General features: G+C 35.1%; 2 protein-coding genes across 3 annotated transcripts; both read left to right on the top strand.

Annotated features, from left to right (window-relative positions):
* Positions 1–3,408: 3,408 nt before the first annotated feature.
* Positions 3,409–9,145, top strand: LOC140830538 (alpha-xylosidase 1). The gene is made up of 3 exons (XM_073193893.1): positions 3,409–3,831; positions 4,036–4,730; positions 7,047–9,145. The coding sequence occupies exons 1-3, from the start codon at positions 3,584–3,586 to the stop codon at positions 8,924–8,926; spliced, it is 2,823 nt and encodes a 940-aa protein (XP_073049994.1). The 5' UTR covers positions 3,409–3,583; the 3' UTR covers positions 8,927–9,145.
* A 3,154-nt stretch (positions 9,146–12,299) lies between these two features.
* Positions 12,300–14,707, top strand: LOC140830536 (ethylene-responsive transcription factor ERF118). 2 transcript variants are annotated; one of them, XR_012117643.1, is made up of 3 exons: positions 12,300–12,834; positions 12,986–14,518; positions 14,562–14,707. XR_012117643.1 is itself a non-coding variant. In XM_073193891.1 (2 exons), the coding sequence occupies exon 2, from the start codon at positions 13,200–13,202 to the stop codon at positions 14,280–14,282; it is 1,083 nt and encodes a 360-aa protein (XP_073049992.1). In that variant the 5' UTR covers positions 12,300–12,834; positions 12,986–13,199; the 3' UTR covers positions 14,283–14,548. The 2 variants fall into 2 exon arrangements, 1 of the variants encoding a protein (XP_073049992.1); XM_073193891.1 differs by lacking the exon at positions 14,562–14,707 and having other exon boundaries at positions 12,986–14,548.
* The last annotated feature ends 2,337 nt before the right edge of the window (positions 14,708–17,044 follow it).

The raw sequence follows: 17,044 nt of genomic DNA, 5'->3' as shown, positions 1-17,044 counted from the left end.
AAGTAGAATATAATAGTTACTTTGTTGGAATATGATTCTTACTATAATATAATCTTGTCTGAGATAGGAAACATCATACGATAGAACTCTCTAACCATGGCGACCAACACTCTTATTGATGGTTAGTACTCTCGTCTTATCTCGATGAGATTCGACCAAATCTCATATTTATCGAGGTGTTTTTTATCTACTGACGAAGATGTCTTCATATTCCATAACAATTATTGGCTCGGATTTCTCTGTCACACTATTGTGTTTGGACCCTTAGAGACTGATCTGTGGGTTCGGCCTCGTCATAATTTTCATGGACTTGGCTCATTTTATATGTTTTTGAGCTCGGATTTTTCAGACCCTTGGTTAATAACGAGATCTTATATATCCTTAACGGGTTAGGTTAATTTGGGAGATGAACTTGGATCCTCTAAACCTAACAATTTTAGGGGACAGCACAAAATGAACCAAATTGACAAAGAAACAAACAAGACCAATTTTCCTAAGAAAAAACAAATATAAATTGGCAGTAATTTCAACAATGCAATAATATCGCATGAATCTAGAAAATAAATCCGATTGTGATCTGCGAGACTTGTCTTGCTCGGCAAATCTTTCCCAACAAATTTTCACCAAAGTAAACGGAAGACTAATGCTGCTGCTGTCGTCGTCAGATGGTAATAAACTTCAAAAGTATTTGTTTATGCGGAAAATATATTTTTATTTTTTGTGTTAAGAAAACAAAATACATATACTTTAGTTATTTCATTAATGCCAAAAATTCATATTTTTACAGTAAGTATATTTTGGAAATATAGTTAACATAACGAACGTACTCTAGGAAAGTCAGAGAATTGAGATAAGTCGGAAGGATTTTTTTACATAAAAATTTAGGTTCCAAAAGGCAAATCAAACAAAAATGTCAGATGTTCCACGCCCATTTAGATTAAATCGTTGGGAGTTGTATATATTAACTTTTATTTTTTATGGAGCTAAATTTTGAGAGGAGTTAGACCTAAGGCTCAATCTTAAAATTTTATCAGAACTCAGACAAATCGTATGTGTTGAATTGTTCTTTGAACCACCCACTAATGTTTTGTAATTCCGGTTCTTTATTTTGGAACAGGAAAGAGTGTTTTTAATGTGTCATATCGACTGGATGTACTATTTGAGAATTGTACATATGAATCTGAACATTTTTTTCTCATATGATTTGTACATGTAGACTCGGATAATTCATTTGCATGAGCTCTCTTTTAAGGTGGAGTTAGACTTAAATCTCAAAATCTTAACAAAAAGCAAAAAATGATGAAATTTAATCCATATGTATTTCATAATTCATAATAAACCAATAAACCGATTTATACATATCCATCTACAAGGATCAATATCACTAGAAAACATAATCTATCGCAACTCTTTTAGGAAAAAAAAATTTAATCGTGGGAATTTTCCTTTAATTCGAATGGGCTTTGTTCTTCATGTGGGCCTGCAACTCTTTTATTTCAGTGGGCTTATCAGAAGGACTTTTGATATCACTGGATTGGGCTTCTCTTCTTTGTCACAAAATTAGGAGTGCAAAATTTTGATCTAATCTGACTGATGATGATATTAATTTGCAGAATACAGATATGATGAAATAACGTAGTATGCTAGTCTAACGGCAGCTCTATAAGATCTCCAGACCCATTATTGAGTGGACCTTTGATTACCATTTTTCATTGGCCCATAAATCTCCAGGCCCATTACCGAGTGTGAAATTGTTAACGAATGAATCCGTTTCAGTTAATCATAATCCGTAATGCGTGGACATATTTTTATACAAATTGGTTATAACACTACTCAATCTCCATTTATGTGAAGGCAAACACTTGTATGATACGGTCTCACGGGTCGTATTTGTGAGACGGGTCTCTTATTTGGGTCATCCATGAAAAAGTATTACTTTTTATGATAAGAGTAATATAGATATGGTTGACCCGTCTCACAGAGTAAGATCAGTGAGACGGTCTCACATGAGACTCACTCTTATGTGAATACTTGCGCGCCCCCCTCTTTATTCTAAATATTCTTATCCTTAAATGAGTTCACGTTTTCATTAAAAATATGCAATTAATATTTGATGATACCAAAATATTTACTTCGAGTTCGATATGAAGAGAGAGTCTTCAAATATTTGATGATACCTTTATCTATTAAATAGAATATCTTCGTATCTTTAAGTTATTTTAAGGTTCATGTTTCTCAATCTTTTGGTGGGCTCGGATATCCCAGTCTTTTAGTGGGCTCGGACTTCTGACAGAGTTAGGGTTGTGGGCTTGGACTTTTGATAGGGCTAGGAGTTGGTTTTGACGTGGGCTCAGTCAGATCTGCTCGGGTATACCAATTTAAGAATTTAGGTTAAAAAATATACTGTTTTAATTAATGGGCGAATATATAAAACACATAAAAATAGTTGGTCCATTAATTGCTTGCCACGATCCCATCCTCTAAAAATAGATGGCTTGGTCTGTTTGTTGTCATTCCCAACGTAACTATCTTTCGCCCCAAATCACGATCAAAATATTATCATACACTATTTTTTATTATCCTTCCATGACAAATTTCTCCGACCTTTTTTACATTTGCATCATAAAGTTTACTTTAAATCAATTTTTAACATATTAACTATTTTTTTATTCACTTGTACCTTTGAATGTTCGTTAGAATATAAACCATTGATATTTTTTTATGAGGATATAATCATACTCATTATCCTAAATTTTGTACTAATGCAATATCTTATAACCCACGTTATAGTTAGATAAAACAGCCGAAAAAAAATGAGAAAATCGAAGTTCTGACCATCGATCAAACGTTTATCTCTTTCACTAACTCGAACACTTCTCATAGACATGATGAGATCGCATGAATGGTAGATACAAAGCAAAGTAGCGAAATGAATGAGCAATAAATATGGGTATAAAAGAGACACCAACCAAGCCGTCCTAAAGGAAAAACTCGCTGAGAACATTTACAATAAGTGATAACGTTGATGCTGATGGGACCAAATCTCACCTGCAAATGTGCTGTGCACATTGGTTTTGGTCTTTTTGGAGCCCAAACAAAGACCATGCTCACATGCAAAGTGCAACATCAAGTCTAATATGCTTTGTCTAAACCAACATTCTTCTTATCACTCCCATTGTCTTTCTTTTTTCTTAAAAAAAACATATATGATTAATTGATGAGAGAATATGAATAAACTTTTATTAAAAATCAGGTCTTTCCAGCAAGAACTTGCCAGACATATAATTGACTGAAATGGCGAGTATTTCCAGAAAATAGATGGAAATCATCCCAAAAAAGGAATTTTTTTTATTGAAAAGTGACATTATCTTTTTTTTATCAGAAAAATTGACAAAACTCATCTTTGGATTAAAGCCAATAATGGTGTTACTGAATGTGAACAAAAATTTTACATGTTGTCACCCTCGTCCGCATCACATATTCACAAGTATCCTATGCATTTGTGCCATTCCTCTGCCATTATAAACCAAAAAACCACCCATCAGTTCACTGCCCAATTGCCTCTACCAAGCAGTCATACACCATGTTTTCTTTCCCTTCATTATTATCTTCTTTTCTCAGGCTTTTGCTGCCTTTTCTAGTTCTATGCAATTTTCTTCTTCTTCTTCAAGTTGGTTTTGTATCTGCAGGAAGTCCAAGCAGAATTGGCAATGGCTACCGTTTGATCTCGATTGAAGAGTCCTCTAATGGCGGCCTTGTTGGCCTTCTTCAACTTAATGAGAAAACTAATATCTACGGGCCTGATATCCCCCTCTTGCACCTCTATGTCAAGTAAGATTTTTATTTTACTTCAATTTTTCTGTATCCAGCATCACACAAAAAAGCTAAACTTAGCCTAGTTTGCATACCATTTCATATTCTACAATGTGTCGATTTAGCTGCATATTTAGTAAAACTGAATCCACATATTCAACCACTTAAACTGAATTCTTAAAAATAATCTCATCTTTCTGACAAAATTTCCCTCCTTTTCAGGCATGAAACGGATTCCCGCTTGAGGGTTCACATAACAGATGCTCAAAAGCAAAGATGGGAGGTTCCTTACAATCTTCTACCCAGAGAGACCCCTCCATTAGCTAAACAATCCATCGCCATCTCTTCAAGAAAAGAAGCTATTAGCTCACCCAAACCCACAGATTACCCAGGAAACGAGCTCATATTCTCATACGAAACAGACCCCTTCACCTTCTCCGTGAAGAGGAAATCAAACGGGCAGACCCTTTTCAACTCCACCTCCGAACAAGCCGACCCGTACAACCCATTAGTCTTCAAAGACCAATACCTCGAAATCTCCACAAAACTCCCCAAGAACGCCTCCCTGTACGGCCTCGGAGAGAACACGCAGCCACATGGGATCAAGCTCAACCCCTACGATCCTTACACCTTGTACACAACAGATATTTCTGCGATAAATCTTAATGCAGATTTGTACGGGTCGCATCCCGTGTACATGGATTTGAGGAACAGGGAAGGCGATGCCTCTGCCCACGCAGTACTGCTGCTGAACAGCAACGGAATGGACGTATTCTACACAGGGGATTCGTTGACGTATAAAGTGATTGGGGGTGTCTTCGACTTTTACTTCTTCGCCGGCCCTTCGCCGTTGGATGTTGTTGATCAGTACACTGCTTTCATCGGACGGCCTGCTGCCATGCCTTACTGGGCTTTTGGTAACTACCAATCCCTTTTCTCTCCTCTTTTTAATCTTTTTTATGCGGTAATTAATTTTCCAATTAAAATCAAGAAGATTTGTTTTATACTTTTGAGTACATTTTTTTGAAAATATTTCGACTTTGGTGACCACCTACAATTTAATTTACATCAAGATTGTGACTTCACGTGTTCATTAAACACCGCACCGAGTACTCATAATTCACACCCTATTGGATTATAGCTAATATACGGTGGTCGTAGAAAGTGTAAGGGCTTGTTTGGTGGTGCATCATTATGTTTTGGAAGTTTTTTTCAATCAATGAATGAGTTGGCTCGAGTTATTGCCCCGCTATTATAGGAAAACTATTTACACTCGTCAGAAAAAATAGACTAAATTGTCAAAATAATCTTTCAATAATATGATGAATCCCGGTGGTCTTTTCTTTACACACGCGGGAATACGAACGAACATGATAGGACCACAGCAGATTGGCAAGTCTGTCCACTCTCTGCGGATAACTTGGGATTCAGAATTCTGAAGAAATGACACAGCATCATTATGTAACAAAACCTTGATGAGAAAATGATTGGACAGCCATAGCCCTGCTTTTTAACATTTAAAATTTAGTGGCTCGAACCAAATTTTTGCCTTGAAAAGATTCATATCCATAAAATAAATACAGAAGTGTTAGTAAATGTGACAAGTTTTTTCTACAATCTTGGGTGGGTGAAAAGGATAGCACTTGTGCGATGGTTTTATTGCATTAATGATTATAAACCACGTAGCATGTCAATATTTTAGTATGAAATTATATGAGGATTCGGGTCAAAAATCTTGCTTGTATGCATGTGGGTTTACCTATGTGTGGCACTTTGTGATCCACACTTTCTTGTTTTCCGTTGATGGTGCTTAAAAGAAAGTGACGCCTTGGTCCACATATGTTTGATGTTTTGCTTTCTCTTTTTACCAACGAGCCCCTAGAAGAATTAACTAGATAACTTTCATTATCAGTCTTCATTTCATTAAAAAAATATTTCCTTTTTTTTTATTAAAAAAATATCTTTCCTTTGTTTACTTTAATGGGATTTTTCTTTGGTATAACTATATATGACATTATTAATTCACAAATACAAATAACCATTTTTTTTTATTCTTATAAAAATCAGCATTTTGGTAATGTTTAGCTGTGCTTTTGATATGATCCACACGGAAACAAAGTGTGACAATCAAGCTAATTGGTTGTGTTTTCTCCTTTGATTTGTACTTTTCTAATTTTTCTCTTTAAAAGTGGTCACTACGTTGATATGTACAAGATTTAAGGACGATAATAACAATAATGATACAAATCTTGGCGCAAAGCCGATTTATCCGCAAAAATGATATTGCCATTGTGAATATCTCATTTTCCTTGTGAAACCTTCCTTGTTTTGGGATGTCTTTTATGGAAATGAAAGCATTCCACCAAATATAATTTCAATAAATATTCCGAAAACACCACCAAATATACATAGCATCAGTGGCGGAGCCAGGAATTCCATTATACCTGGGCTAGAATTTTAAACTCTAAAATCCTTTAATATTTTAAATTGATCTACCCGGACTAATATCAAATGTTCCAAAATTATAAAAAAAATTACATATAAAATTTATATGGAACACCTGGGCTTGAAACATTGTGTGGCTCCGCCCTTGCATAGCATCCTTTAATTCAACTTCTTGAAACATATATTATTAGTAACTTGTCTTTGTTTACCTTACTGTCGGTGTATATAGAGATTATGGTTTTTCATTAATTAAAGGGACCAGCAGGACTGAATTTTGTATCCACTATGTAAATGGTGTATTGATACACTATGGAACTCATGAATGTAAGAAATTGGTGGTACCTAAGGCCCATGGGATTCAAGGGTCAAAAAGGCGAGAGAAAAAGTTTTTGTAGTCATCAATAATTATTATTGCTTTGGTTTCTTGCTACCAAGCTTAGGACTTTTTTACTTGATTTATTGAAGATGAGCCAAACTGACTTGTAAGCCAGTTTCGAGTTTTAGATTTGACTGGATCGTTTAAAAGATCATCAGCCCCAGCTTCTGCAATTGAGTTTCGAATCCCAACTAGTGTATTCATGCATCAAATGCATACTAATGTATTATATATTAATCAAGTAATCACACTTTCGTATAGCATTGCAGAAAAACCATTGATATAGATGTATATTTAACTACTTAAGTCGTATTGTTTTATACAGTGTGTGTGAGCCAATATCTTATATCACTTGAAGTAGATGCCAATGTATGGTGATCTTATTTATTGTCTTTTTTCAATGATTCCACAGGATTCCATCAATGCAGATGGGGCTACCACAATTTATCGGTAGTTGAAGATGTAGTAGAAAACTACAAGAACGCCAAAATCCCACTTGATGTAATATGGAATGATGATGATCACATGGATGGACACAAAGATTTCACTCTTAATCCCACAAATTACCCGCGACCCAAACTTTTAGCATTCTTGGAAAAAATCCATGCCCAAGGCATGAAATACATTGTCATAATCGACCCTGGAATCGGTGTCAACACGAGCTATGGTGTTTACCAGAGAGGCATAGCAAACGATGTGTTTATCAAGTATGAAGGCAAGCCCTACTTGGCTCAAGTTTGGCCGGGAGCTGTCAATTTCCCCGATTTTCTTAACCCGAAAACTGTTGAGTGGTGGACTGATGAGATCCGACGTTTCCATGAGCTTGTACCGGTTGATGGACTTTGGATTGATATGAATGAAGTTTCAAATTTTTGCTCTGGTTTGTGTACTCTTCCGGAGGGCAGGATTTGCCCCAATGGGACAGGCCCGGGATGGGTTTGTTGTCTAGATTGCAAAAATATAACGAAAACGAGATGGGACGATCCACCATACAAGATCAATGCTTCTGGGATACAAGCGCCTGTAGGGTACAAAACTATAGCAACTAGTGCATCTCATTATAATGGAGTTTTGGAGTATGATGCACATAGTATATATGGTTTCTCACAAGCAGTTGCAACTCACAAGGGTCTTCGAGAGCTCGAGGGAAAACGTCCCTTTATACTTTCGCGTTCTACTTATGTTGGATCAGGACACTACACTGCACACTGGACAGGGGATAACAAAGGAACGTGGGAAGATTTGAAGTACTCGATTTCTACTATGTTGAATTTTGGAATATTTGGTGTTCCAATGGTCGGCTCGGATATATGTGGATTCTATCCAGCCCCAACGGAAGAGCTTTGCAACCGTTGGATTGAACTCGGGGCGTTTTACCCTTTTTCGAGAGATCATGCTAACTTTTATTCTCCAAGGCAAGAGCTTTATCAGTGGGAATCAGTGGCCATATCAGCAAGAAATGCATTAGGAATGAGGTACAAGCTTCTGCCATATTTTTACACATTGAACTATGAGGCACATACTACAGGAGCTCCAATAGCTCGACCCCTCTTTTTCACATTCCCGATTGATACAAAGTTGTATGGATTGAGCACTCAATTCTTGCTGGGAAAAAGTGTGATGGTTTCTCCAGTACTAGAACAGAACAAAACCGAAGTGAAAGTTCTATTTCCGCCGGGGTCTTGGTACAATATGTTCGATATGGCTAAGGTTATTGTTTCTAAAGAGACACATTACCTCACACTTGATGCACCATTACACGTTATCAATGTCCATGTGTATCAAAACACGATTATACCAATGCAACAAGGTGGATTGATCTCTAAACAAGCCAGAACCACACCTTTTACACTTATAGTCACCTTCCCACTGGGGGGAAGTCTAGGAGAGGCTAAGGGTGAGCTTTTTTTAGACGACGATGAACGGCTGGAGATGAAACTTGGGAGTGGCTACTCGACTTACATTGATTTCTATGCAACAGTTAGTAAAGGGTCGGTAAAAGTATGGTCATCCGTTCAAGAAAGCAAGTTCGCATTAGAGAAAGGATGGATTATCGAGAGGGTAACCGTGCTCGGGTTGAATGGAGTGGAGAGTTCGTTTGTGATTGAAGTTGATGGGAATGAGCTCAAAGATACCTCTAAAGTTGAATTTACGACGAGGGAACATGAATCTTTGGAGAGATTGGAAGATGGTGGGGATGAGAGGAAGAATGTGATGGTGGAGATTGGAGGGTTGGAGTTGCCTTTGGGGAAGAAGTTTTCTCTGTCATGGAAAATGGGAATCAAAGCTTGAAGGAATGAATTTATAAGCAACATCATTTTGAGTTTTTTAGTGTTCTTTCTATTTTAGTGTTAAATTTAGATTCTTGATTGGAAATTTGTTGGGATAAAAAGCTTCCATCATACCCATGGAAGCAAAGCTGATTCAGCCTCATTTTCGTGTCGTTTTTTGAATAATCTGAAAGCTGTTTCCAAGAACATTCAAGTCGATAGAGGTTCGTTTTTCATATCATAGGTTATGCTAGACCGGATTTAGTGAAAATATCTACTACCTGGAGTTGTCTTGTTAAAAAAATCCGAATTGTTCAAATTTTATCCATAAAAATTTGATGTATATCAAGAATTTTTTTCTCATCCCAAAAACAAGTCTAGCAAGGTTATGGACCTTGTTCTTGCGTCAAACAAGTTGCGCCCGCGCCCCAGGTCTAAACCCAGACAACAAATTTAGAAACGGGTTCGGGGTTGGTGAAGAGTTTCGATAAACCAGCTTCGGACCCAGCTTAATTATATTAATAATAGATTAATGTTTTATATTATATCATGTCATAATCCTAATATCAAATTCAATATTTTCATTCATTGTTTCTATCTTATTATCAAAATTAGTGATCAGACACATGGGATAAGTGTGTTATGTATTTTTTATTTTTGAAACTTATACAATCTTTTTCCAAACAGATTAGTGGAAAAAAAAGTTTTTCCACTTTTTTATATATAAATTATTATATCAATAATTAAATATAAAAAAATAAATTTTAAGTTTTAATCTAATTTTTCACTCTCAATTTTTTAAAATTTATAAATTCTTTAAATTTTATTTAAAAATATGAGCCATGATTTGTGGTGAGATGGATGTATGTATCTCACCAACAAGTTATAGACCAATTTATACAAAAAAAAAAATCATATAATATTAATTGTATTTATTAACCTTTTTATTAAAAAATTCTATCGATGATTTATAGTCTGAAAACATAATAAATACTATCCTGTAGATAGATATAATAATTAGACTAATTTAACTATTTCGGTATTCATTATAACAATAGAGCATGTATTTTTAGCTATTAAAATTATAATACGAGATAATGGGATTAAAAAAAAAAGATAATTATTTTGATTTTTTGTAGGTTTTCTCACAATTATAAAATTATAATCACGTGTAATATGATTATTAAAAAGATTAATCTTAATACAAATGGGCCAGAGCAGTGATATCAGGCGGACATGTGTATGGCCTAGCTTTGGCATGACCCGGAAAAATTGGCGGGAAAAGCGTGGCGGTGGCCGGCGGGGCAATCGTTTTGGCGGCAAGACCCACCTCGTCTCTTCTCCTGCTGTACGAGCAACGGATCATAAAAGAGTGACTCATTTATCTCTTTCATTTGTTTACTATATGTTATCAACGTGGTAAACGAATCGAGTCGATTTATAAATTTTTCGAAGGAGAAATGAAATATATAAAGAAACATGATTATCTCCTACATGTGAGTATGCGAGTAAAAATCAAAATCCGTATTTAAAACAACTTTTGTTTTATAAAGTCAAATAAATGTTAATTTGTTGGATTGGAATTGTGATGCCAATACTAGGTGAGTGATTAATTATTATTGGCAATTATAAAAATAAATTATAAAAGAAATACAACTAACCAAAACAAACATATTAATTTTTTTAATAATATATGAGAATAAAAAAATAATAAATAAGTGCGGCTCGTATGCCAACAAAATCAAAGCTAATCAGCTCCTGTCTCCGCCGCGGCACGTGAAATTGGGAACACGACAAAGATTTCTTCACGTGATACTAAAGCTCACCAAACAACTCACTGTAACAAAAATATAAGACTAAAAATCACTTTTATAATATTAATTATAAATGAAAATAAAGTAATTTTTTTATAATTTTAAAAATATCGTCGATATATTAAAAAATTTAATTGTTCTAAATATCTCAAATTTAATAATATAAAAAATATAGGTAGTATAGAAATAAATATTAATAAAAAAAATTATATATATAAATTTTTAATATTTTATCTACGAGACTACGACTGATATCCTAATCCCATTTTTTGGGTCAAGGTTAGCAGTGGCACAACCGTGAATAAGAAACAACAAAGCCCCAAAATGGGGCAAAGGAAAAAATGAGCTGTAATCAATTACCGAATTTCAGAATCGGCAGGTTTCGAATTCATTAACCAGCGTCGTTGCCTGCTTTTCGGTCTGACAAGTAGTCGTACCAACACAAGGCCAATCTCTAATGTGTAACGTGACACCACTCTCCCCTGGAAACCCAATTTAATTTGTACGTACTACGCACGCTCTACGAACGCAGATACAATAACATACCCAATAGCTAAATTAATTATTTACCCACCATGGCGCATGGCTTCCCATTCACAAAATAAAAATAAATAAATATATATAACATCATATTATTTTATCTATACAATAATCAAATTTTGAGACATAATGTAAACTCATAACAATTAAATTAAATCATGATCAATTCTAAAATAATACTTGGATGGAAGAATAAGAATTTATGGGTGAATGATTTCAGATGAGTAAAATGAATTTGAAATGGAAGCAACGAAATGTAATTGAGCAACAAGAAATTTCAGTTCTTTCGTTATGATTTTGTACCAAATATGTTAAATGAAATCCTATTGAATCCTTCTATCAAAATTGCGCTAAAAAAATTACACTCATTTAAAAAAAGTAGCTCTCTTGTGAGACAATATCACGAATCTTTATATGTGAGACGAATCAACCATATCGATATTCACAATAAAAAGTAATATTTTTAGTATAAAAGTAATATTTTTTCATGGATGATCCAAATAAGAGATCCGTATAACAAAATACGATCCGTGAGACCGTTTTCGACTACGGTAGCAACAGTGAATGAACTAAAATTAATTCTTAAGCCTCTTTGTATACCTTTTAATGGTCAATTTTGACTGCATATATAGGAGAGGAGAGGGACAAAAGATAGCAGACAAACAAATCAGGATTGCCATCACGTATGCGTAGAGTAGGTCTCATGTGAGACCGTCTCACGGATCTCAATATGTGAGACGGGTCAACTCTACCCATATTCATCATAAAAAGTAATACTCTTAGCATAAAAAATAATACTTTTTCATGGATTACCTAAATAAAGATCCGTCTCACAAAATATGATCCGTGAGACCGTCTCACACAAGTATTTGCCCGTATGCGTATTATAATGTTTCATTTCATCTTTATTTAGATTTTCTACGCAACGCAGCATGATATATCTGTTTTTTTTTTTCATGTAAATGTAAATTTTTTTTTTCTACTGAGATCGGCTTTTACGGTCAGTCAATGGTGGTGGTTGCGAAATTAAAGAGAGAACCGATATTTTATTTAATAGTCCACGTTATGCAATCTGTACTCACAGTGGAGTTTTTCACGTCCTTTTTGGGTAGTGGTAGAAGAGGTCTCTGTCACTGGTTTTTCATCTGAGATTTCGATAACACCATACCTCGATCTTTGTCATTTCGTATTCCGGCTAAAAAAGTTTATGACCATTGATTTCTAATCCCTTTTTCTGCACTCTTCGGATCGTTTTTATTTATGTTTTTTTTAGATAAATCTTTATTGCTCTTATAAATAGGTGTTTCTGATCCATTTTTTTCTTTCTTTCGTGGTGCTTTTTCCAAGTGTTGAGCAGAAGAGGAAGGGGTCGTTTGAGATAAGGGGGGGTTAGGAGTGAGAGATTTATGTCGGCAGGTTCTGATTTGGCTGTTGTGTTTGGGGCTCCATTGAAGCTGGGTTTCTCATCTGCTTATTCTTCATCTGCTCACCGCATGCGAAAATCTCTCTGCTGCAAACTGCAGGAGGGCGCCCACTCTTTCTTCCCAACTGTTTCGATGCGTTTGAGGTCCAAAAGGTGTGTATCGTTCTACCTTAAACCCTCATGCGTTTTGGTCGTTAAATTTATATTGTTTTTAGATGATTTTTGGTTGTTTAGGGGGTTGTTAAGCGCTGATCTGTAATGGGTTTGTGTTGATTTTTTGTGGGCTTTTTTCATTGTTTTGCAGGACTTGTTCCGGAGTTGAGTGTTTTGGTGGTTATCACATAAATCGGCTATTCCATCTCTTTTTGTTCTTCAGAGGTTTTCTTACTTAGAAGAACTCCTTGATTGAAGTCGTTTTTTTACCTATTGTAGTCTTTTGGCTTTATAGTTTGTTTTCATACAAATTTTGAGGGTATTCTTTATTGAGGGGTTATTTAGTGATTTGAAGTGAAGTAAAAATGCCGGAGCCTCGGAAAACAATTTCATTGAAACAAGAATTTGGAACCAGAATGCTGAGGAACAAGTTTGAACCCATCCTACCCATGAGGAAAGTCGTGATCGTTTGTGATGACCCGGATGCTACTGATTCATCTGATGATGAGGGAGTTAGTAAGAGGCTTATCCGAGAAGTCTGTATCCCTGTTGAGGACTCTAGTCCAGTGGCGAAAGTTGATGAATCGAAGGGTTCATTTCGAAACAGTGACAATGAAGAGAAGAGGATCCCCAAGAAGAAACGAGCTTCCCCTCTAATTGAGAGAAAGTCTAGTCAAATTACCGGAAAATATAGAGGTGTTCGGCAGCGTAAATGGGGGAAATGGGCTGCGGAAATCCGTGATCCAATTAAGCAAAAACGAGTCTGGTTAGGGACTTATAGTACTGCTGAGGAGGCTTCAAAAGCATATGAAACAAAACGAATGGAATTCGAGGCTTTGTCTATTAACACCGACTTTCCAATGCATAAGAATTCGGATGATGCTAACAATGGAACTGTTTGCTCTGTGGTTATATCTAAGAATGATGAGAACCAGAAATCACATGATTCAAGTGCTTGTGCTTTGGAAAACGACTCTGGTGCATTTTTTGTATTGCCTGTCTCCCACACATCACCATCTTCCGTGCTTGAATTGGATTCTTTGTGCCCAGGCTCAGGAATCAACCTTGAAACTGAGGATAAAATAATTGATGTTGTACCTGTCAACAAAAATGTTTCAGAGAAGAACTTAGCTGACTCCGGTGATGCTGGATTAGTGGACGATGAATTGATGGCGCTGTCACAAATGGACGCGGAGATGGAGTTAGCTTTTGAGCTCGATTCGTTCATGGAGTATAATGATTTCGCCCCACCATTGGACGACATCCTCGGTGAATTCGACGATCTTCCTATTTTTGGGTTCGATGATGGTGATCATTCTACCGTGTTGCCAGATTTCGACTTTGAGGCTTGCAACGAAGCCCTCGCTTGGATCGATGAAGTGACTACCCCGATGAATGGTGCACCACCGATGATGAATGGTGCACCCCTCAATATAGCATGCCCGTAAGTTTTGCAGCTATCAGGACTATTTTCTATTATGTATTGGTATCTTGCAGCTAATTTAAGAAGTGCTCTCTCAAGGATCAGACAGCTTCATTTTCTTGAGAGGCTTTTTTGAATAATGAGTCTATTTATTTTGTTTATTAAGAGTGATTTTGTATCGAGGGATACGAGGTATGGAAGAGGTATGGAAGAGTTTGTAGCATCTTTTGGGTTTTCTTGTGCTCTTAGAGCAGTCCAAAGGTGTTATAAACTTGCTAGTGTAGTTTATATCTGGAGTCCAAAGGTGTTATAAACTTGCTAGTGTAGTTTATATCTGGAGATATTATGAATTTATAAGTTGCCATCATCGTGTATTACTCGACTCTTTGTTCGTATCTATTTTATGTGGTTTGAGTTGAATAAGTAAAGATGGCATGATGGTGGATGCATTTAGTAAAATTTGATCGATAGGGGGATGTTACATATTGTGGTGATTATAATTTTGAAAAGATTGTAAACAAAATTTAAGATTTCTTTCATTATGAACAAAATTCAAGATTACTTTCCCGAGTGTGATTGTGCACAATACTTCTTTTCCTGCAGAATGCAAATGCAAGTGTATGTGCTACATGTCGATGTGAGCTTTGTCTTCTAGTGCCTATCGTTAAAATCCCTTGTGTGAAAAGTTTAAATCCATATCAGTATCATGCATAATGTGATATTTTCAAGCAGGAGATAGGGAAGCATGAAAAATTTTATCTTCATCACTTGTTGGTGTGACCATTTTATACCCTGTTTCTTTTCATGGGTTTTATTCTTGGAATTGAAAGTTACGTATTCCTGATTCCCGCTTATCCTGGATCTGACTTTTTTGTTTTGATTTTTTTTACTTTAAGAACCTGCATGATAGATGTTCTCTGGTGAATCAAGATCGATGCAGTATTCTGCAAATCACGTTAATTAAATAAATTGTGACAGATTCAAACCTTGGATGACATGAACATGCAAAGATTGAACCTTTGATCTTTTGATAAACTCTTATTATACTTTTCTTGTTTTATTGCTCATAGTCCATCCATCAAAGTAGTCGTTACGCTGTTGAGGCTGCTGGTCAAATACAGATTTCCATTGACCTGCAAGTAAGTAGAACACGTCTCTGTTCAAGGGTCCTGTCCTTATTGTGTGTATATATATATATATGTACATATACAAATAATAATTGTGAATTTAATATCGTTTTATGCTCCATATAAAAAACCCAGTGTTTTAATATTTGAAATAATGAAGAATTTTACAATATAAATATATAATTGGCTTTATTTTATTATATGAAAAATTATATTATTTGGATAGAAGTCAGAATCTATTTATTTGTATTTATTATTTGGTAGTCCACGGATAAAGCCTAGCGTGTAGAATTGGGTCATTCAGTAAAATGCATTATGCTCCCTACTCAATTATGTTAGCTTTGCAAAAAGGGAATCGTCGCAAGTTGACATGTAGGGGTTAAATTTTTTGAGATTTTATTTCATATTATTTACATACACGCATATCTAAGGAATATTAAAATTTTAAAAACATATCTTAAAGACAACATAATAAATATATAAATTTCAAGTAATAATTGCAATCCAAACATCGGATATATTGGATCTTTTCGATGATTTCTCATTCTATTCCTAAAATGCTAATCTTTCTTGAATTCTGAAATAATCCAATTGCCAATATAATATTGAATTGACTAAAATGATCATATCTAAGAATATTTTATGTTACATTTGATGGATCCATAAGTAAATTTAAGTAATTTACTATTCTTAAATGTTTATTATAAAATGCGACTATACCTCATCCGACATCAAATTTCTAAATTACGGATAATATGTCATATTTGCTGCCAATTTTAACAATTCCCTCCCACAACTTAAAAAATGAGTCTATTTACGAGAGTAGTGTGGTTGGCAGAAACTTTAGTGAGTGCTTTCATTATGCTTGTTCGCTTGTGGTGAAAGCTAAATTCAATTGCCTTTACTTTCGGGGGGTCAAATAATATTTAATTCAGAGTAGATCTTTTGTGAGACGGTTTCACTAATTTTTATCTGTGAGACGAGTCAACTCTACCGATATTCACAATAAAAAGTAATATTTTTTCATGGATGACCCAAATAAGATATCCGTGTAACAAAATATGACATGTGAAACCGTCTCACACAAGTTTTTGTGTTTAATTCATGTGATAAATGGGAATAAATAAAGCACAATCGATATTGTTTTGTGAACAATTTAGATATTAATAATAACAATAATGGAATTAATTTATTATAAATTCATTTAATATTTAATTTTATTATATTTTGAGTTAGTTCTCATTACAATAAATATTTTTCTAGCAGGGCAGTTGGATATGTGACAAACTTATAAGTGTTTCGAGATCTCATATCAAACTTGAGACTGAGTTATAAGGCATTGCGTTACAAAATTTGAACTAGACAAAAATAATTTATTCTAAGAATCTACGAAGTTTACAATAATATTTTATACATTGAGACATAACACATGGTCAAATGGTGAAGTAATAATGTGAACTGATGAAGAGTATCCTTTTTCCATTGGGGACCAACGTACCAAACAATGCCCCAATCGGCACGACCTAGTACTTATTCGTACATGCAAACCTAATTAGTTAGTGGCGTGTTAAGGATCTGGCGTGGAGTTGGGCCAATGTTACCTACAGACACTACTATTATGCAAGGTTCTAAAAAACGTGAAGGGCTCCAAAACGCGGAT

The sequence above is a fragment of the Primulina eburnea genome, chromosome 4, assembly GCF_022965805.1.
Source record: "Primulina eburnea isolate SZY01 chromosome 4, ASM2296580v1, whole genome shotgun sequence".
Taxonomy (NCBI): domain Eukaryota; kingdom Viridiplantae; phylum Streptophyta; class Magnoliopsida; order Lamiales; family Gesneriaceae; genus Primulina; species Primulina eburnea.
The sequence above is the reverse complement of the archived record's forward strand: the minus strand, read 5'-3'. Positions and strand labels throughout refer to the sequence as shown.

What these genes read in the sequence shown, in the direction of transcription:
- LOC140830538 (XM_073193893.1), top strand. Translation starts at nt 3,584, where the DNA reads ATGTTTTCTTTCCCTTCATTATTATCTTCTTTTCTCAGGCTTTTGCTG. An exon ending in CTCTTGCACCTCTATGTCAA is followed by an intron (nt 3,832 to 4,035) that starts GTAAGATTTTTA and finishes CCTCCTTTTCAG; the next exon opens with GCATGAAACGGATTCCCGCT. An exon ending in CATGCCTTACTGGGCTTTTG is followed by an intron (nt 4,731 to 7,046) that starts GTAACTACCAAT and finishes ATGATTCCACAG; the next exon opens with GATTCCATCAATGCAGATGG.
- LOC140830536 (XM_073193891.1), top strand. Translation starts at nt 13,200, where the DNA reads ATGCCGGAGCCTCGGAAAACAATTTCATTGAAACAAGAATTTGGAACC.